The sequence below is a fragment of the Rhincodon typus genome, chromosome 7 (genome assembly GCF_021869965.1).
Source record: "Rhincodon typus isolate 14 chromosome 7, sRhiTyp1.1, whole genome shotgun sequence".
Classification (NCBI taxonomy): Eukaryota; Metazoa; Chordata; class Chondrichthyes; order Orectolobiformes; family Rhincodontidae; genus Rhincodon; species Rhincodon typus.
Window position 1 is genome coordinate 4,809,595 of NC_063338.1, and position 23,181 is coordinate 4,832,775.

Below are 23,181 nucleotides of genomic sequence, written 5' to 3' on the forward strand. Positions count from 1 at the left end.
AAGCTTTGACCAAACTGTTGAAATTTTCTTCAGGATCTGGGCTGGCAAGCCATTGTAGTTGCTGCCAGGATGCAGACTCAAAACAGCAAGAGCCCCATAAGGCCTGAAGTGAGCAAGAGAACTCATACAGCAGTATCCATGAGTGCGCACACCCTGGAAAGTCCACCTACATCTGGTTTGGAACACTGCTAAGCAATGCAGCACAGTGGCTTAGTGGTTAGCACTGCTGCCTCACAGCGCCGGGGACGCGGGTTCAATTTCACCCTTGGCTGACTGTGTGTGGAGTTTGCGCATTCTCCCTGTGTCTGCGTGGGTTTCCTCCGAGTGCTTGGTTTCCTCCCACAGTCCAAAGATGTGCATGCTAGGTGGATTGGCCATGCTCAATTGCCCATAGTGTTCAGGGATGTGAAGATTAGGTGGGTTATAGCGGGGTGGGTCTGGGTGGGATGCTTTGAGGTTCAGTGTGGACTTGTTGGGCTGAAGGGCCTGTTTCCACACTGTAGGGATCCTACGATCTACAAATTCCAAATCAGAACCAATCAAAATAAAAGCATGGTTAAAGGGTTACCCAGTTCTAATGGAGGTCCATACTGGTACAGCTGTTTCAGCGATCACAGAAGCAGATTGAGCAGCTGGGTAGCTCAGTGGCTAGCATTGCTTCCTCACTGCCAGGGACTTGGGTTCAATTGTACCCTCAAGCAACTGTCTGTATGGAGTTTGCACATTCTCCCCATGTCTGCGGGGGTTTCCGCCGGGTGCTCCTGTTTCCTCCCACAGTCCAAAGGTGTGCAGGTTGGGTGAACTGACCATGCTAAATTGCCCACAGTGCTCAGGGATGTGTAGGTTAGGTGTGTCAGCCATGGGAAATGCAGGGCTACAGGGAAAGCGTAGGGGAGCGGTTGTGGGTGGGATGCTCTTCAGAGGGTCGGTGTGGACTTGGCCAAATGGCCTGTTGCTACACTGTAGGAATTCAATGATTCTAATATTAAGGGTACAACTTCGGTTCTGATCTTTCATGAGAAGCAGCTGGTTCAGTTAGCACTGACTGTAGTAAGAGGCTCAGGCCCATACTCAACGGGGCAAATTGGTTGAGAAAGATTCATTTAGATTGGCTCAATTAGAAAATGGCTGCCTAAGAGAAGTCCTAACTAAATACTTGGGAGATTTTCGCAAAGGTCTCAGGACTATCAAAGGAGCCAAGGCACCTTGCATATTGACCAGGAAGCAATTCCACCCAATGCCTTTAGACTTACAGGCAAAAGTAGAGGTAGAAATCAGAAGGTTAGAAAGTGGAAGAACCAAACCAGTCCAGTTTGCAGAATGGACAGCATCAGTCATACAGGTTGTGAAGTCCGACCAGTCAGTTTGCCTTTGTGGCGATTTTAAACAAACGGTAAACTGCTTTTCGCAGCTGCATAAATACCCAGTCGTTCGCATACAGGATTTATATCCAAAGCTGGCAGGGGGTCTGTCCTTTATAAAGCTGGATATAAGCCATACATATCTGCAGCTGTGGTTAGATGAGGACTCCCAGAATTATTGCAACAATTAATACCCATAAGGGTTTCTACCAATAAACAACACTGCCATTTGGAGTATCATCAGCGGACGATGAAGAAGATTGTATCAAGGTCTATATCATGGGTTCTCCCTCTCGATCAAGTGTTCAAGATACTTTGGAATCTGAGATAGATACGGTGGGTGTCACAGGTCAACGCTTTTGCCAGTTGAACGGAATTAATTTCTTCTGAGAGGCCCCAGGTGCAAGAGGCGAGCAACTGTGTGTTACACGCCATCTGTATGAGAGACAGTGTTGGAGGAACCTGACCCAGTGCTGAAAAGCCCCAGGAGGAACTATAAAAACAAGTACCGGCCTGTGTCCTTGGACTCAGTGATTGTACAATGTCAGCCAGGTGGATCTCAGAGTGAGTTACCCGATTGCAGTTGTTAATCTATCTAATCCGAGCGCCCTGGCTGACAGATAAGAACGGGAGTGTCAGGCGTCCTGGCTCTGAGGGAGCTGGATCAGTGTCAGGGGCGCTCCACATATAAATAAAGGGTGACTTGCTGACGGAATACTGGCCTCTGTGGAGCCATTTCACCTCAAGAGTCTAAAAAGAATTCATTATATTTTAATAAGTCTGTTCAGAGATGTTACTATTACGAACCACAGGATGCAGGTGGGACTGGAATCCAGGTTTCCTGGCTCAGCCACTGCAGTACAAGAGACCTGATCATAGTCTTTCAGATTATTTTTTAAATCAATTTGTCCAAGGATGATACGACACACCTCTAGAGCAAGTCTGACTCAAGCATGGATCTCCTAGCCCAGAGGCAGGGACGTTACCACTGTGCCACAACAGCCCTAAGAGTAGTCTAAATTTTTTTAAAAAAATTATTTAACTTATTTTTCTAATCAACCTGTTCAGAGATGTTAATGCATAACTCTGCAGCAGGTGGGACTTAAACCCAAGCCTCCTGGTCCAGGGGGTAGGAACAAACAAAGAACAATACAGCACAGAAACAGGCCCTTCAGCCGTCCAAGCCTGCGCCGGCACATTTTACCCTTCCAAACTAAAACTGTCTTCACTTACAGAATCCGTAACCCTCCATTCCCTTCCTATTCATGTATTCGTCCAGGTGCCTCTTGAATGCTGTTGTTGTCTCTGCTTCCACCACCTCTTCTGGTAGCGCATTCCAGGCACTGAAGACACGGAGGAAAAACTTGGCTTGGACATCTCTTTTGAACTCCAACCAAACTCCTCCCTCCCCAGCCTATGCCTTGGCTATCCTTATATTAAATGCTCCTTTCAATGAAGGCAAGCATGCCGTAGGCCTTTTTTCACTACCTTATCCTACCTTCAACAGTCTGTGGACCTGCACACTCTACACAGTAATTCTCCTAAGGGTTCTGCCATTCACTATATAATTTCCACCCGTACTTGACCTTCCAAAATGCATCACCTCACATAAGGCCATAAGGCACAGGAGCAGAAATTAGGCTATTCGGCCCATCGAGCCTGCTCTGCCATTCAATCATGGCTGATAAGTTCCTCAACTCCATTCTCCTGCTTTCTCCCTGTAACCCTTGATCCCCTTGGTAATCAAGAACCTATCCATCTCAGTCTTAAATGTACTCAATGAACGTACTCACGTCTGGATTAAGCTCCATCTGCCGTATTCTGTCTGTTCCTCCAACTGATCTATATCCTGCTGTATCCTCTGACAATCCTCTTCACTATCTGCAACTCCACCAATCTTCCGCACACTTACTAATTAGACCAGCTGTCTTCTTCTAAATCATTTATGTAGACCACAAACAGCAGAGGTCCTAACACTGATCCCTGTGGAACACCACTAGTCACAGTTCTCCGTTCCTAAAACAATCATTCCATAGCTACTCTGTCTCCTGTGGTTAAGCCAGTTCTGTATCCATCTTGCCAGCTCACCCATGAAACCATGTGACTTAACCTACTGTACCAGCCTGCCATGAGGACCTTGTCAAAGGCTTTACTGAAGTCCATGCAAACAACATCAACCACTTTTCCCTCATCAATCATCTTCATCACCTCCTCAAAAGAACTCAATAAAGTTATGAGGCATGACCTCCCCCACATAAAACCATGCTATCTATCACTAATCAGTCCATTTGCTTCTAAATGCATAGAGATCTTGTTCTTGAGAATCTTTTCCAATAACTCCCCAACCACTAACATGAGGCCCAAAGGCCTGTAATTTCCTGAATTATCCCTGCTACCCCTCTTAAACAATGAGACAACATTGGCTACTGTCCAGCCCTCTGGCACCTCACTTGTGACCAAAGACGGTACAAAGTTGTCTGTCAATGCTCCAGCGATTTGTTCTCTTGCCTCCCTTAATGTTCTTGGACAGATCCCATCAGGACTCGGTGACTTATCTACCTTAATACTTTTTAAGACACACAACGCCTCTTCCTTTTTAATGGCAACTTGTTTCAGAAATTCGACACTCCCTTCCCTGAAATCATCCTCAACCAATTCCTTCTCTTTGGTGAATACCGACACAAAGTATTTGTTGAGTATTAGTATTTCTGGCTCCACACAGATTCCCTCCTTTGGCCTTGAGCGGGCTAACCTTTTTCCTGCCTACTGTCTTGCTTTTACACATGTATAAAAAGCCTTGGGATTCTCCATAGTCTTGTTTACTTATATGACATTTTCATGACCCCTTCTAAATCCCTGTTTAAGATCTTCCCTATTTTCCTTGTATTATTCAAGGGCTTGGTCAGTTCCCATCCTTCTAGACCTTACTATGCTTCCTTTCTCTTCTTGAGCAAGGTCATAAAATCCCTGGTCATTCACGGTTCACGTAACCTGCCATACCTATCCTTCATTCTTGCAGGAATGTGCCGCTCCTGAATTTTTGCCAACTGCCATTTGAAATACTCCCACGTGTTTGATGTGGATTTATCCTCTAACAGCCACCTGCAATCAACACTTTCCGGTTCCTGCATAATATTCTTGTCATTCACCTTCCCCCAGTTTAACACCTTCACCCGAGGACTGCTGTTATCCCTATCCACGAGCATCTTAAAATTCATGGTATTATGGTCACTTTTCCCGAAATGCTCCCTCACTGAAACATCACTCACCTGAACAAAGAACAATACAGCACAGGAACAGGCCCTTGGGCCCGCGAAGCCTGCACCGCCACATTTTGTCCTTCCATACTAAAACTGTCTTCACTTACAGGATCTGTATCCCTCTATTCCAGTCCTATTCATGTATTCATCCAGGTGCTTATTGAATGCTGCTATTAAGTCTACTTCCACTACCTGCTCTGGCAATGCATTCCAGGCACTCATCACTCTGCTAAAAACTTGCCTTGCACATCTCTTTTAAATATCCCCCTTCACACCTTGCCGGGATCATTTACCAAAACCAGGTCACTGTAACCCCTTCCCCGCGTGGACTGTTTATGTACTCTGTCAAGAAACCCTCCTGAATGGTCCTTACAAACTCTGCTCCATCCAAGTCCCTAGCACGAAGCGAGTCCCAGTCAACATAGGAGAAATTTAAATTACCTGCCACAACAACCTTGCTGTTTTTACTTCTTTCCAAAATCTGTCTAAATATTTTCTCCTCTATCTCCCACTAGCTGTTGGAAGGCCTATAGCATTCGTCCAGCATTGTGATTTCACTTTTCCTATTTGTGAGCTCTACCCATATTGCATCGCAGCATGAGTCCTCTGATGCATCCTCCCTCAGCACAACTGAGGGATACTTCCTTACCAGCAAATCACCTTTCCCCATCCCTTTTATATCCCTTATCACACCTGAAACACCTAAATCCTGGGATATTCAGCAGCCAGTCCTGTCCCTCTTTCAGCCAAGACTCTGTAATTGCAATAATGTCATAGTTCCAAGAACTAACCAAAGCTCTAAGTTCATCTACCTTGCCTGTTATACTTCTTGCATTGAACCATGCATTTCAGACCATCACCCCTACTCTTGTCAGGGGTGTTTCACTGCCTGTTCTTGTTCTTAGTCATATTTGCCTTGGATTCTACCTCTCCCCTCAGTTTCTGCATCTACTGCTCTACTCCTCTGGCTCTCATCCCTCTGCTACACTAGTTTAAACCCTCCCCAACCACTCTACCAAGTAGCCCCCTGCCAAGGACATCAGTCCCGGTCCTGCCCAGGTGTAACCTGTCCAGTTTGTACAGGTCCCACCTCCCCCCGAACCGGTCCTAATGCCCCACGAATCTGAAACCTCCCCCTCACACCATCTTTCCAACCACATGTTCATCCTATACATCCTGCTGTTTCTACTCTGACTAGCTTGTGGCACCGGTAGTAAGCCTGCGCTAACTACCTTTAGGTATTACATTTCAACTTTTTTCCAAATTGTCTATATTCTGTTTTTAGGAGCTCAACCCTTTTTTCTTTAAAATCTGTGTCGTTAGTACCAATGTGTCCCATGACTACAGGCTATTCACCCTTCCCTCCAGGATGTCCTGCTAAGTTCCAAGACATCCAGGACCCTGAGCACCAGGGAGGCGACACACCATCCTGGACTCTCTTTTGCAGCCACAGAAATGCCTATCTGTTCCCCTTGCGATTGAATCCCCTGTAACTGCAGCTTTCTACATCTATTTCTCCCTCCTTCTGCAGCAAAGCTAACCATGGTGCCATGAATTTGGCTGATACTGTTATCCCCTGAGAGGCCATTCCCCTCAACAGTATCCTAAACAGTATATCTGTTTTACAGGGGAATAGCCACAGGAAATTCCTACACTGCCTGCTTAGCTCTCCTGCTCTGCCTGGTGGTCACCCAATCCCTTCCTGCCTGTTAAGTTTGAGTCTGCAGTGCGACCACCTCTCGAGACATGCTACCCACGACACTCTCCACCTTGCGAATCCTTCATAGTGCCCCCTGACATCACCCCAACTCTGAAACTCGGGCTTCCAGGAGCTGCAGCTAGAGAGATTTCTTGCATACATAGAGGTCCCGGGCAGTGGAAATATGCCCTGCTTTCCACATCGGCCAAAAGGAGCAGACTACGATTTGGAACTCTCCTGCCATGTCTTGCCCCTTTCATTTAATTAATCCTTACAATTTTCCTAGCAATTTCTGCTTTTTGTTTCAGATTTCTAGCCTCCATAGCTCTTCATTTTATTTTACATCTATTAGTTCATTCACCACTTCTTTTAAGACCCCAATATGAAATCCATCTGAACCCAGAGACTTGTTCAAAGCTCCATCATCTGGCTCAATGTCACTTCTCATGATTAAAGTTTTGCTAAGTTCCTCTCTCCTTTCCACCTCCTGATTTACAGCTATTACTACAATATTTTTGTGTCTTCTACACTGAAGACTGAAGCAAAATGTTTCTTCATTTATCCACTGTTTCTTTATTCTAATAACTTTCTATTCTCACTCAATACACGGCCGGTACTTACTTGTTCTTTTCCTTTCTGAAATACCTGCAAAACTCTTGCTATCAATTTTTACATTCCTAGCTAGGTTCCTTTCTATCTCGAATTTCTTCCTCCTGATGATTCTTTTAGTCATTCCTACCATTCTTCATATTCTGACCAACTATCTGACCTGCCACTGATCTTTGACCAGTTACATGCTTTTTTTCCCGCAAGTCTGATGTTTCCACCAACTTCAAGTTAATCACGGTTGGTGATTCGCCCTTTAGAAGATCTTTGTTATGGTAGGAATGTATTTATTTTGAAGCATTCCCTTAGATATCTGTTGATCTGTCTGCTAATCTGTTACACCATTCACTTCAGTCAGCTCAGTTTTCACGTCCACATAGTTACCTTTATTTTGGTTAAAAACACTAGTTTTAGAGTCAGTCCTCTCCCTTTCAAACTGGACATAAAGTTCAATCATATTGTGGTCACTGTAACCTAGAAGTAGCTTAACTCTGAAGTCATTAATTAATCCTATCATATTACACTATTATTAGACTAATATAACCTCCTTTCTGGTGATTTCCAAATTGTGATGCTCTACAAAATTCTTGAAAACATTCTATGAACTCCTCATGCAGACTACTACTATCACTCTGATTTTTCCAGGTCTTATGGAGGCTAAAGCCACCCACGATTCTTGCTGTCCCCTTTTAATAAGCATGGAATATTTCTTATATACTTCTTTTGTTGACTATTCCCTCCAGTGACTCATTACCTCATCTATTCTACATCCTGATCTGCTGAACCAAGGTCAAATCTAACTACTGCACAAATACCATCTTTGATTAACAACGCTACCCCTCCAGATTTTCCCAGCAAAGGATGAGGATATTTCTGGAGACTCTTCCTTCAGTGATTGTTTAATTATCCACAACCATTCACTGCCTTGACATGGTAGGACATGGGAGCTGAAATCAGATCCGTCAATCATCTAATTGCATAGCTCTGTCTGTTGCATGCTGTTTTTGCTATTTAACATGCAAGTAGTCCTGTGCTGTACCTTTAGCAGGTTGACATCTCATTTTGAGATGTCTGGTGCTGTTCCTGGCATGCCCTCCTGCACGCTTCAATGAACTGGGATCAATCCTCTGATTTATTTGTAATGGTAGATGGGAAAATGCTGTGCAATGAGGTATGAATGGTGGTTGAGCACAATATGCTGCTTTATGAATTCTACAGTCAATGTTGAGGAATCCCAGAAAGACACTCTCCCAACTGTATACCACAGTACCTCTATGGTGGCTCTGTCCTGCTGGACAAAATCTAGAGGGATAGGGTTGGTGTTGTCTAGGACACAGTCATAGACTCAAAATCATACATACAGACAATGTCAGGTTGTTGGTTGACTAGGATGTGAAACAGCTGTTCTAATTTTGGCATAAGCCCCCAGGTGTTCATAAGGAGACCTCTGTAGGGTAAACTAGGCTATTTATGTCACAGTCGCTTCTAGTGTCTAGGTTGATGTAGGGTGGACTGCCCAGATGAATACTCTCTTCAGACTTTGCAGTGTTAATGTACTAACCAAGACTGTAATGAGCTCAGGAGCTATACGGCCCTGACATAATCCAGACTTGGTTTCAGTAAGCAAGTTATTGCTGAGTGAGTGCAGCTTGATCGTACTGTCAATGACCCCTTCAAACAGAATTGTCCCAACGAAGGATGTAGTTAATCAGCCTTACATGTCTTACCAGCTCTCCAAATGAGCATCATGACGTACTGTCATTCGTCTGTATTATCCCATAAGCCTTTAGGTTATTTTCATTCAAAATAATCATCCAATACCCTCTCGAATGTCTCAAATGAACTAGCCTCCGCCATACTTCCAGGCAGTGCATTCCAGATCCAATCCACTCTGCTAAAAAGTTGTTTCTCATCTTATATTTGCTTCTTGAAATCTGTGCCTTCTAATCCTTGGTTCTTTATGAGTGAGAACAATTTCTCTTCATCTACTCTGTCCAGACCCCACATGATTTTCAAAACTTCTATCCAATCTCCTCTTAGCCTATTCTCCAAACAAAACAGACCCAACTTCTCTTATTTATCCTCCTAAGTGATGTTCCACATCCCTGGAACCATTCTCTATGCTGATGATTGAGAGGAGACTGCTTTTTGCAGAAAGGTCCTGTTTGAGCAATTTGTAACAGTGCCAGATGATGACAGCGTTGTAGCTGCAGAGAACAGCTTGGGTAGTAACGTGTCTACTTCTAGAGCACAAGTCTTGTTAGAGATCTGCCATAATAAATCCTCATGAAGACCAACATAAACAGGCTGCTTGCAAAATAGAATGAGAAAAAATTGTATCTTTGTCAGATGAGTTATCGATGAAAATCTAATATAATCCAGCAGTTTTAAACAAAAAAAAAAAATGCTGGTTAGCAGAATTAACATCCTAACTGTAGACTCCCAATACCTTTCTCTCGGCTATCCGTAAGCAGATCTTCAGTATAGCATGGGCTCTCTCCACTGCCTTCATTGGCTATGGTGAGGAATGTTGGTGAAACAGACTGGGATCGGCTGCTGCTGGTACTGCTCCGGTCCATTCCTGATGGGGTCTGAGTGTCAATACTGCGGGTACTACTGCTTCGCTGCTGTACAGGAAACGGAGCACGATGACCATCTGGAGTATCTTGCGGCTAACACACAAAATCAGAGTGCAAGAGTTAACCAATTACTTTAATTACATTATGATAGCTCCTACATTATTTTATTCATGTTGAAGTTCCTATATTACAACAGTGGCTACATTTCAGAAGAATGTCATTGGCTGCTCTCGGTTGTCCTGAGATTGTGAAGTGCAAGTTCTTACTCAACAGATTTGTTCAGGCCAGTTCAGAATCTAGATGGATTGGAAGTGAAGAAAGGAATAGAAACTGGGTTCAAATACACAAACAAGAGAAGGAAAGGATTAACTGAGGAGTAAAATACTGCAAAATTGGTTCGCTCGGGTACGTCTTCGAGTAAAAAGCAGTTGTATGTAAATCTCTTGGCTTTTAGGGTACAAAAAAATAAATACAGGAGCTCATAAAAGGTATGCAGCTGAATCACACAAAAAAAAATAATGAGTTTATTAGGTCATGAATTAGATATATTTTTAAAAATTAACATTTCAGGAAAGTATTTTGTGGGGAGGCAATGGCCTAGTGGTGTTATTGCTAGACTGTAATCCAGAGGTCCAAGTAACATTCTGGGAACCTAGGGTCGAATACTGCCATGGTAGATGGTAGAATTTGAATGCAATAAAAATCTGGAGTTAATAGCCTAATGATGATCATGAAACTGTTGTTGACTGTCAGAACAATCCATCTGGTTCACTCATGTCCATAGAAAGGCAATCTGCCATCTTTTAGTGAAGGAAACTGCCATCCTTACCTGGTCTGGTATACCCTTGTTTCCAGACTCATGGCAATGTAGATGACTATGACTCTTAACTGTCTTTAGAACATTTAGGGACGGGTAAAATTTGCTGGCCTAGCCAACAGCGCCTATATCTCATCAATGAATTAAAAAAACAACACTGGCTGATCCACAAAGATCACCACTAGCAGAACCACACAGACCAAGAACTTTTGATTTGCGAGCATTATGGAGGAACAAGCAAGAAAATGGAATTAAGACCACATCACGTTAGCCATAATCTTAGTTACTGGCAGAGCAGGCCTGAGGGGTTATATAGCCTGCTGAGATTTTAGGTTGAGGAGGAATTTGGTTCAATCTTAGTGTGGCAAATGTATCATATAATGCCTTGAATTTAGAAAAGTATCTCAAAGCTCCTTCAGACAAAAGTGAACAGTTAATGCAAACAAGTTAAGATACTAGGGCAATCAAATGTTGAGTCAAAAACACACCTTAAGGAAGATCCACAGCAAAGGGATTCCAGGAGTGTTTCTAAGCATCGGGCCTAGACTTTGAAGGAATGCAAATGGTGGCAAAGGTGAAATTGTTGTGCAGATGTGAAAGAAGCCAGAGTCAGAAAAAGATATACAAGGGTGTGTAACAATCTTTTGGACTGATTACACTTAATGCTAAGTGCCTTGGAATACTGCGAGTTGGGACCAGCTCTAGGACGACAATTATTTGAAATCTTGCTCAACATCTTGGATGACAAGACTGAATTTATGGTTACTAAATTTGCAATCACACCAAGAAAGTAAGCTGTCAAGACAAGGGAGAAAGTTTGCAAAAGGATATGGACAGGTTAACCGAATGGGCAAAAAATTTGCATTGTGGGGAAAATTGAAATTGTTGGGAATGGCACAAAGAATACAAAAATAATACCATTTAAATGGAGAGAAGTTGGTGGTACAGAGCAATGTGGATGGCCTGGTACATGAATCACAATAAGTTAGTCTGCAAGTTCAGCAAATGATTAGAAAGACATATGGAATATTGTTGTTTATTGCAAGGGGAAATGGAATATAATACTGGGCAAGTTCTACTGCAGCTGCACAGGGTCTTGGTCAGTCTTCACCTGGTGTGTAACGTACTGCTTTGGTCTCCTTTATTGAGTAAACAATATAGTTAGTAACTGTTAGTACAGAACTCAAGTAACAAACGTTTCACGGAGAATTCACCAGTTAGAGGGTGAATGGCAGTAAATTGCCAAGTTTTGTTTAAACTAGGCACATTGACCATGACTGATCAAGGCACTGCCCTAAGAGATGAATGAGAATGATTCTCACCTGCTTGCACACACATGGAGCTTGCTTCAACTCAGTTATTTCTGCCTGCAAAGAACTGGGTCTTGTTCCTGGAAATACATTCCCAGCAATGAAATATGTAGGGAATTATGGCACATGAGATTAAGGGTCACAAACTGCTGTGACTGAAGTATGAAGAGAGACTGCATCATTTTAGACCATATTCACACGATTTTATTAATGAGGGGGGAATCTTAGAAACCTGTAAAATTCTAACAGCACTGGATCGGGTAAACACAGGAAGGATATTTCCAATGGTTGGGGAGCCCAGAACCAGGGGTAACAGTTGAAGGTTACAGCACGGATCATTTAGAATGAGTTGAGCAGAAACGTCTTCACCCAGAGAGTGGTGAACCTGTGGAACTCTTTGCCACTGAAAGTGGTTGTGGTCAAAACACCATGTTTTCAAGAAAAGAGTTATATATACTTCTCAGGGTTAAAGGTATTAAAGAGTATGGGGAGGAAGTGGCAACAGCGTACTGAGTTGGATGATCAGCCATTATCATATTGAGTGGGGCCACAAGCTCAAAGGCCATTTGGCCCACTGCCACTCCTATTTTCTGCGCTAGCCAGGGGACACAGTCTTAGAATAACAGGCAGGCCATTTAAGACAGAGATAGGGAGGAATGGTGAATCCTTAGAATTCTGTCTCAGAGGGCTGCTGAAGATCAGTCACCAAATATGTTTAAGAGTGATCAACAGGTTTTTGTATACTAACAAAGTGAGAGATATAGGGGAGAGCATTGGGAAAATTTTCCCAGAGGTATAATCAACTATTATCTGTTTGAATTACAGAGCAGGCTTGATGTGTAGAATGGACTATTTCCGTTATTTCCAATGTTCCATGGCTATCAGAAGAAAGCAAATACCAACCAATAACAAGCACTCCAAAAGGATGTACCTTAGCAAAGCAGCACCTGACTGCATTCACGATGATAAGGATGGTAAGGATTAACTTGTCTCTATGAACCAATGTTCCTAGAAATCCAGAAATAGGCTTACAATTAATGGATAAAATCAAAGAGACAACATTAAAATGTGCTGTGAGAATTCTAAACTTCAGTGCAAGAAAGTGAATGGAGTTTCTTAAGACCTTGAGATATAGGAGCAGAATTAGGCCACATAGCCCATTATTGAGTGTGCTCTGCCATTTGATCACGGCTGATATGCTTCTCAACCCCATTCTCCTGCCTTCTCCCCATAATCCTTGATCCCCTTACTAATCAAGAACCTATCTCGGTCTGAAATGCATTCAATGACTTGGTCTCCACAGCTTTCTGCAGCAACTACTTGCACAGATTCACCACCTTCTGGCTGAAGAAATTCCACCTCATCTCAGTTTTCAAGGTCGTCCTTTCAACCGGAGGCTGTGCCCTCAGGACCTAGTCTCTCCGACTAGTGGGAACGTCATCTTCATGTCCACTCTATCCAGGCCTCTCAGTGTTCTCTAAGTTTCAATTAGATACACTTCAACGAAATTTCACTTTGAAACCTGTTGGATGCATGCTAATAATAAATAAAGACCTGAAACATATTTATGTGTATTGTGTGCAAGAAGTTTGAATAAAATCAATGCATGTAGTTAAAAGACTGTCACTATGTCAGTGGTTAGTCAGCTATTTCTGTTTAATTTATCTTGCAAGACTCAGCACGTTCAGGATAGAGGAATAAAGGAATGAAAAAAGTAAAAATACTGTTTGGTAGAAGTCTGCTGGCTAGATTATTTTTGCAAAGAAGCGTGGTTTCTAAGGATATGTCCCTACATATTTCACGGCTGAGAATATATTTCCAGGGTCATCTCCATGCCAGTAATGACTAGTGAGCAGGATGCGAAATATTTCCCCCCTGCTGGGATGTATCTCAAAGCTTCTCAAAATGTTTTTAAGTATTCATGCAAGTGCCATTTAAAAAGTAAATACAGAGTTGATTGCCTGAATTTTGGCTTATTGTTTAATAAACACTAAATAATTAAGCATGCATTTCCAACAAAATGCACTGCTATAATCATAAGTTATTTTTGGTGAATTTATGCCTCAAGGAATGCAAGTGCGGATTAGAAATGCTGGCGTAGTTGTGTTGGGTTAAGTGGCCTGGAGCCTCTAGGCAACTCTATTGTTGAAGTACTAAGTAATCCAGAGACCCAAGTAACATTCTGGGAACCTAGGGTCGAATACTGCCATGGTAGATGGTAGAATTTGAATGCAATAAAAATCTGGAGTTAACAGCCTAATGATGATCAAGAAACTGTTGTTGACTGTCAGAATAATCCATCTGGTTCACTCATGTCCATAGGGACCATCTCACGCCAGGGACCATTTTAGCAGCAAATTTATAAATTGCATGCTTTCTTAAAATGAAAAATATAGACAACACCTGTTTTCTTCCTTAATATATTCACACTGGAACGAGAATTCATAAATTCTACACAAAGTCAGTTCAGTAACACAACTGATAAAATTGCAATATCTTCTTGGAACTTTTAACAAGTCCAAAGATGTGCGAGCTAGGCAGAATGGCCATGCGAAATTACCCATTGTGTCCAGGGATGTTTAGGTTAGGTGAAGTGACCATGGGAAATGCAGGGTTAGAGGGATAGGGTGGGGGGTGGGTCTGGGTGGGGTGCATTTTAGAGGGTCAGTGTAGACTCGTTGGGCTGAATGGCCTGTTTCCACACTGTTACAATTCTATGGAATTACAAGATACCATAATTAGAAATGCAGGAATAAATAAAAATATATAGTTGATATGGGCCGACAAGCACCACTGAAACTTCCATTCTTATAGATCAATTAGTCATTCAAATAACTCTTACTTCTGGTATCTCGCTATGTGCAATATGTTTAATAGGCTTCCTATGTAACTAACTACAAATCAAGTGTTTTAGGACAGCCCCACCCCAAAAAATTGGCCATCATAAGGCACTGTGTTAAACAAATTCTTCCCTGGCATTTCCCAAATCAATATGGTCTTCCCTTCTGAAGCAAGTTAATTTCTATGAATAAATATTGTCATATTTGGTATCTCACAGGGCATGGAACAACAGGAGAAAAAAAACCAACCCCATTATTAATTTTTAAAAAAGGATCTCAAATAGTCAAGGATACATACCACTGACTACACCCAATCACCAAAATGGTGCACACAAGTCTCATTCCGGGCTACATTCTCCTTTCCTTGTCAACAGAAAATAACAAGAGATTCAAGTAACAGGAACCCCCAAAGAACAGAAACACAAGTAAAGCAACTGGCTCAAAACCAGACTAACGTTCCAAAATGGAACAAAATAAAGAGTGAAAAACCATAGAAATTTCTTTGTCTTCATTCCTCACTGAAATGGAGAAGCTAATAACATCTGATAACGCAATAACTGGCGGGCCTCGGTATACAATTCCGGCTGAGCTTGTATCTTTGTCTCTTCTACTTCATAGATCATTCTATTTGCACATAGGCAGACAATTTTCAATGGAGGTTATTAATAACCGGGTTCATTTGGAAGAAGCTTCTAATGCAGGCCTAATCTTGTGTCTAGACACACAAGAATTTGTTTGTTTGTTTTATTTTCTGTACTGTCAAGACAGGCATTTGGAAGGAGTAACAGGAATACAGAGTACTGGGCTATTGGTAAGATTCTTGGTAGTGTGGATGAGCAGAAAGATCTCGGTGTCCATGTGCACAGATCACTGAAAGTTGCCACCCAGGTTGATAGCGTTGTTAAGAAGGCGTACAAGTATGTTAGGTTTTATTGGAAGAGGGATTGAGTTTCGGAGCCATGAGGTCATGTTGCAGCTCTACAAAACTCTGGTGCGGCCGCACTTGGAGGATTGCGTACAGTTCTGGTCACCGCATCATAGGAAGAATGTGGAAGCATTGGAAAGGGTGCAGAGGAGATTTACCAGGATGTTGCCTGGTATGGAGGGAAGGTCTTATGAGGAAAGGCTGAGGGTTTTGAGGCTGTTTTCGTTAGAGAGAAGAAGGTTGAGAGGTGACTTCATAGAGACATACAAGATCATCAGAGGATTAGATAGGGTGGACAGTGGGAGCCTTTTTCCTCGGATGGTGATGGCTAGCACGAGGGGACATAGCTTTAAATTGAGCGGTGATAGATATAGGACAGATGTCAGAGGTAGGTTCTTTACTCAGAGAGTAGTAAGGACGTGGAATGCCCTGCCTGCAAAAATAGTAGACTCGCCCACTTTAAGGGCATTTAAATGGTCATTGGATAAACATATGGATGATAATGGAATAGTTTAGGTTAGATGGGCTTCAGATTGGTTTCACAGGTCGGCGCAACATCGAGGGCCGAAGGGCCTGTACTGCGCTGTAATGTTCTATGTTCTATTCTCAGCCTCCCTTGAGAAGGCAGTTGAGAGCCTTCTTATCAAACCATTTATGTCATGAGGATAACATGCTCCTGTAAGGCTTTAATAGGCTCAGGGAATCCAGGATTCTAGTAACTATGAATGAACTATGATATACCTTCAGGGTGGTAGGCGATTTAGAGTACCACCCTTAAACCTTTTCCTAACTATTGTTTGGAAGGTACTACTGGAGAAGCTGTCTATAAATAGTTAATTGTGACATTGTACTGACAGTGGAGGAAGATGACAATTAAGCCAGTGCCTGGGTTATTGACTAAATCAATGGTCTTGCCCTGGAAGGCTGTCACTTCTTCAGGGTATGTCTGGCTGTTCTCATCCAAACAAGTGGAGAATATCCCACCATATTTCTGGCTTGCATCTTGTAGTTGGAATAAGTTTAGGGAGTGTCAACTCTCCACAGACTATTCAGCTGCTCCAATTCAACAGCTTTGGGGTTGGTCCAGTTTAGTTTCTGGTCAACGACAATCGAGGATTTGATGGTGTAAGATCCATGTAATTACATATCAGAAGGGAAACGCGAGATCACCATCCAACACTTCCAACTGAAAATCATAACATCAATTCTAGCTTGTCTGATACACACAAGCTGAGCTTTGCTTTTATTAAGGAGAGTGATCCTTCCACATAAGCTTTCATATACTCTTTGGCTATGGGATCATATAATTCTGTCCATAGCTGCTGCTATTCAGCATAGATGTTCTCACTTTGACTGGGTGGGCAGGCTCTTCTAGATAGGCCTGTTTTGCTCCTTGCTTTCTTTTCTAGACTCTTTGCTGATCCAGAGTTCGCAGTCTAGTTTGATGCTAACAAATTATTGAGTAATATCCAAGACCATAAATTTATGGTTTGCGGTAGATGCAATTCTGTTGCCAATGGTCCACATATGTCTCATGGGTGACTAGTTTTGAGTGCCAGATTCGTGTCAGATTTAGCATGGGTGTCATGCCACACAATAAAATGGATGACATGCTAAGGTAGGACTTGATGGTCAACGACAGCTATGCTCATTTCTACTAATAATGCTCATGTCAGTTGCAATGGTCGATTTGTCGTATGACAGCAATTCCAACTAGGTACTAACAAAGGGTGCTTGCTGCAGAGAATCCACAGTCAAGCAAAAACAGGGGAATGGCTATGTGTGCCCTCAACTTTTCAATTCTGCAGCACTACACTTGGTTAAAAAAAAAACATAGCCTAAGCTAACAACAGTAGTTTTGTAACACTACATTTCAGCTGTGCGTTTCGCTAGATTCTGAATGAAGCATGCATCTGTCAAGAATGTTGCTATCATGCTGCATCTTTGATCTGGAGGATAGCAATAAGCTTAAAAATTTCTTTTAGGTTTAATTCTTGTTTAGGACATACAAATTCCCTAAACTTCACTAGTTTTTTTTCTCTCCAAAACGTTGATCCCATTTGAGGGGTGTAGTCCCACAGAGGTCAGGTTCTGTCTGCTATGATGCCCAAATAACCATTATTCATTAACAGCATCTCTCAACGAGCTATTTAGCTGGAGGGTAAATCAGTTGATTGCAATCTCAGGTCAAAATCTATGTTCTTTCTTGAAAGCGCCTCTGATTTTCTCAACGGCTATTTTCATCATGCTCACTAATTCACTGAGAAGGGGATGTTGTCATGTGGTGACAATACTTTGTTATTTATGTTGACATATACGGTACCTGCACGCTCAGAATTAGATTAATTAATAACATCATTAAAATGTTAATTCCTCAAACACTACAGTATTTAAATTGATACAGGTCAACAGGCATAAGTTAGCGCAAGTTTTACATAAGAACTAGGGGCAGGAGTAGGCCAACTGGCCCCTCGAGCCTGCCCCGCCACTCACTAAGATCATGGCTGATCTTTTTGAGACTCAGCTCCACTTACCCTCCCGCTCATCATAACCCTTAATTCCTTTTATTGTTCAAAAATTTATCTAGCCTTGTCTTAAAAACATTCAGCGAGGTAGCTTCAACCATTTCACTTGGCAGGGAATTCCACAGATTCACAACTCTTTGGGTGAAGAAGTTCCTCCTGACCTCAGTCCTACATCTGCTTCCCTTTATTTTGAGGCTATGCCCCCTAGTCCTAGTTTCACCTGCTAGTGGAAACAACTTCGCTGCCTCCACCTTATCTATTCCCTTCATAACCTTATATGTTTCTGTAAGATCTCCCCTCATTCTTCTGAATTCCAATAAGTATATTCCCAGTCTACTCAGTCTCTCCTCATAATCCAACCCTCTCAACTCTGGAATCAACCAAGTGAATCTCCTCTGCACCCCCTCCAGTGCTAGTATATCCCTTCTCAAGGAAGGAGACCAAAACTGCACATAGTATTCCAGGTGTGGCCTCACCAGGACTCTATACAGCTGCAGCATAGCCTCCTGTTTTTAAACTCCATCCCTCTAGCAATGGCAGACAAAATTCCATTTGCCTTTTTAATTATCTGCTGCACCTGCAATCCTACTTTTAGCAATTCATGCACAAGGACACCCAAGTCCCTCTGCACAGCAGCGTGCTGCAATTTTTTACCATTTAAAACATAGTCCATTTTGCCGTTATTCCTACCAAAATGGATGACCTCACACTTATCAACATTGTACTCCATCTGCCAGACCTTTGCCCACTCACTTAGACTATCTATATCCCTCTGCAGACTTTGTGTCTTCTGCACACTTTGCTCTACCACTCACCTTAGTGTCATCTACAAATTTTGACACACCACACTTAGCCCCCAACTCCAAATCATCTATGTAAATTGTAAACAATTGCAGTCCCAACACTGATCCCTGAGGCACACCACTAGCCACTGACCGCCACCCAGACAAACCACCATTTACCCCTACTCTTTGTTCTCTATGAGTCAACCAATCCTCTATCCATGCCAATACATTACCTGTAATACCGTGCAACTTTATCTTATGTAGCAGCCTTTGGTGTGGCACCTTGTCAAATGCCTTCTGGAAATCCAGATACACCACATCCACAGGTTCCCCATTGTCCACCATGCAAGTAATGTCCTCAAAAGAATTCCACCAAATTAGTTAAACATAACCTACCCTTCATGAACCTATGCTGGGTGTTCCCAATGGGACAATTTATATCCAGGTGTATGGCTATTTCTTCCTTAATGATAGATTCAAGCATTTTCCCCACTACTGAAGTTAAGCTGAGATAACAAGGCGTAGAGCTGGATGAACACAGCAGGCCAAGCAGCATCAGAGGAGCAGGAAGGCTGACATTTCAGGCCTAGACCCTTCTTGTTGTCTCAGATTCTCCAGCATCTGCAGTTTCTACTATCACCGAAGTTAAGCTAACTGGCCTATAGTTACCTGCTTTTTGTCTACTTCCTTTTTTAAACAGTGGCGTCACATTGGCTGTTTTCCAATCTGCAGGAACCACCCCAGAGTCCAGTGAATTTTGGTAAATAATTACTAGTGCATTGGCTATTTCCCCCATCACCTCTTTTAGTACCCTGGGATGCATGTCATCAGGGCCAGGAGACTTGTCTACCTTTAGCCCCATTAGCTTGCCCAGCACTGCCTCCTCAGTGATAATGATAGTTTCTAGGTCCTCACCTGCTATAACCGACTTGCCATCAGTTTTCGGCATGTTATTGGTGTCTTCCACTGTGAAGACCAATACAAAATAACTGTTTAATGCCTCGGCTATTTCCTCATTCCCAGTTATTAAATTGGCTTTCTCATCCTCTAAAGGACCAATGTTTACCTTCGCCACTCTTTACATATTTATAGAAACTTTTGCTGCCTGTTTTTAATATTCTGAGCTAGTTTACTCTCATAATCTATCTTACTTTTCTTTACAACTTTTTTTGTGGCTTTCTGTTGGCCTTTAAAGATTTCCCAGTCTACTAGTTTCCCCACTACACTTTGCTTTTTTGTATGTGTTTTTTTTTCAATCTGATACTTTCCTTTATTTCCTTAGACATCCACAGCTGACTCTCTCTTTTCCTACAGTTCTTCCTTATCACTGGAATATACTTCTGCTGAGCACTGAAAAATCGTTTTGAAAGTCCTCCACTGTTCCTCAATTGACCCACCATAAAGTTTTTGCTCCTATTCTACCTTAGCTAACTCCTCCCTCATCCCATCATAGTCTCCTTTGCTTAAGCACAGGACATTGGTACTGGATTTAACCTTCTCACACTCCATCTGTATTTTAAATTCGACCATACTGTGATCACTCCTTCCGAGAGGATCCCTACCTGTAAGATCATTAATTATTCCTGTCTCATTACACAGGACTAGATCTAGGATAGCTTGTTCCCTCGTAGGTTCCATTACATATTGTTCAAGAAAATTATCGCGGATGCATTCTACGAACCCCTCCTCAAGGCTGCCATGACCAACCTGGTTTGACCAATCGATATGTAGATTAAAATCCCCCAAGATAATTGCTGTACACATTTTTACATGCATTAGCTATTTCTACGTTTATTGCCCGCCCCACCACGATGTCATTATTTGGTGGCCTATAGACCACACCTATCAGTGACTTCTTCTCCCTGCTATTCCTAATTTCCACCCAAATGGATTCAACGTTTTGTTCAGTAGAACCTATATCATCTCTCACTACTGCCCTGATATCATCCTTAAAAATCAGAGTGACGCCACCTCCCTTACCTTCCTGTCTGTCCTTCCGAACAGTTTGATACCCCTGGATATTTAACTCCCAGTCATGACCATCCTGCAACCATGTCTCTGTAGTGGCCACTGAATCATACCCATTTGCCATGATTTGCACCGTCAACTCATTCACCTTGTTTCGAATGCTCCGAGCATTCAGATAAAGTGCCCTTATGCCAGTTTTTGCGCCTTCTTTTTGAGTCCTATTACCTCCATTACTAACAGCTCTTGAGTTCTCCTTCCCTTTGACTTATTTCCCAATTTTCAATGGAGTTGAAGCTTCGTCACCTGCTAACCTGCTGCTTTGCCTTCTATTAATTGTTATTCTCCCTGTACACTCACTCCTCCCTTCCCCCCTACTTACTAGTTTAAAGTCTTATTGACCACCCCATTTACCCTTTTCGCCAGAACACTGGACCCGGCCCTATTCCAGTGGAGTCCATCCCAGCGGTAGAGATCTCTCCTATCCCAGAGCCCCATGAAAAGGAAACCCTCTTTCCCACACCACTCTTTTAGCCACGTGTTTACTTCCCTGATCTTCGCCTCCCTATGCCAATTTGCACGTGGCTCGGGCAGCAATCCAGAGATTATTACCCTTGAAGACCTGTTTTATAATTTTGTTGCTCGCTTTTCATAATCCCGAAACACGTCTTTTTTCCTAGTCCTGCCTATGTTGTTGGTACCTACGTGGATCACAACAACTGGATCCTCCCCCTCCTTGTCTATAGTATCCTCTCAAGCCAGTCAGAGATGTCTCGCACCCTGGCACTGGGCAGGCAACACACCATGCGGGATTCTCTATCCTGCTTGCAAAGGATACTGTCTATCCCCCTGATGATGGAATCCCCTACAACTACAATCTGTCTTTTAGCTCCCCCCTCTTGAAGGGCCTCCTGAACCATGGTGCCATTGTCAGTTGACTCATCCTTCCTGCAGCCCTGATCCTCATCCACGCAGGGAGCAAGTGCCTCATACCTGTGGGACAATGTCAAGGGCTGCGGCTCCTGTGTTCCTGTCTGCAGGGTCCCTCTACCTGCCTCACTCGCAGTCACACACTACTGTCCCTGCCCACCGATCGAATTAACATTAGTTAATCTACCAGGTGTGACTGCCTCCTGGAACACAGCATCCAGGTATTTCTCCCCCTCCCAGATGTGCCGCAGTGTTTGGAGTTCAGATTCCAGCTCATCAGTTTTCAGCTGGAGCTCCTCAAGCAGCCAACATTTGCTGCAGATGTGGTCACTGCCGTTCTCAATGGGATCAGCTCGCTCCCACATCATACAGCTACAACACATCACCTGACCTGCCATCTCTACTTAGTTAATTATTTAAAATTAATTAGTTTTTTTTTAAATTTCGCAGTGTTACTTCCCAAATTTATTGGGTGAAAGATAACCCTTACCCAGCCGACCACTCGCGCCCGCTCTGGGACTTCTCCTCCGCTGAACAACCGAAGGCCGCAGTCACGCAAGGTAAGACTTTTATAACGAAAGTTTTTCTTCCATATAACTGACTAACTTCCAAGCATAAAAAGCTATCACCCTAAACACAACTTCCACACAGACTAGGGAGATCATAGCTATTGCACAGCCATCACAAATGCACATAGTTGGAACATTTAAATCAGATTGTTACAACCTGATTCACTGCATCTTGGATCTCAAACTCAGATTTAAATTTAACAATTGTCAGAGTGTTCATTACAATAGAAACCAAAAGAACTGCGGATGTTGTAAATCAGGAACAAAAACAAAGTTGCTGAAAAAGCTCAGCAGGTCTGGTAGCATCTGTGGAGGAGAAAACAGAGTTTCAGGTCCGGTGACCCTTCCTCAGAACTGGTGGTGGCTGGGAAAACATCAGTTTACATGCAGAAAATAGGGAGGTGGGTGGGGTATGGAGTAAGTGATAAGATAGAGCCCAAAGAGAGAGAAAGACAGTTGGACAGACAAAGGAGTTGCTAACGATCAGGCTGGGAGGGTGAACAGTTGTTAATGGGGACTGTTCGTGACTAACAACAGGGGGTGTGTAGTGGCAGGCTATGTGGTAACAAGGCCTGGTGTGTGGGGTGGGGGGCTGGGACATGGGAGAGTTTAGGCCCTAAAATTATTGAACTCAATATTGAGTCCGGAGGGCTGTAGGGTCCCCAAGCGGAAAATGAGGTGTTGTTCCTCCAGCTTGCGTTGGGCTTCACTGGAACGCTGTAGCAAGCCAGAGACAGAGATGTTGGCCAGAGAATAGGGTGGTGCATTGAAGTGGCAGGCAACAGGTAGTTCAGGGTCTTTTTTGCGAGCAGAACGTAGATGTTCTGCGAAGCGGTCGCCAAGTCTACGCTTCGTTTCCCCAATATAGAGGGGACCACCTTGTGAGCAGCGAATGCAGTAGACTACATTCTGGGAAGTGCAGGTGGAGTGTTCCTTCACCTGAAAGGTATGTTTGGGCCCTTGGATAGTGGGGAGGGAGGAGGTAAATGGGCAGGTATTGCACCTTCGCC

General features: G+C 43.0%; 1 protein-coding gene across 1 annotated transcript in view; it reads right to left on the reverse strand.

Annotated features, from left to right (window-relative positions):
- The window catches only part of LOC109927323 (protein FAM117B-like), a 182,030-nt gene that overhangs the window by 19,719 nt on the left and 139,130 nt on the right, over positions 1-23,181 (reverse strand). Inside the window, exon 7 of the mRNA XM_048598678.1 lies at positions 9,376-9,598. Coding sequence (XP_048454635.1) covers positions 9,376-9,598 — 223 coding nt within the window. The remainder of the gene's footprint in view (positions 1-9,375; positions 9,599-23,181) is intronic.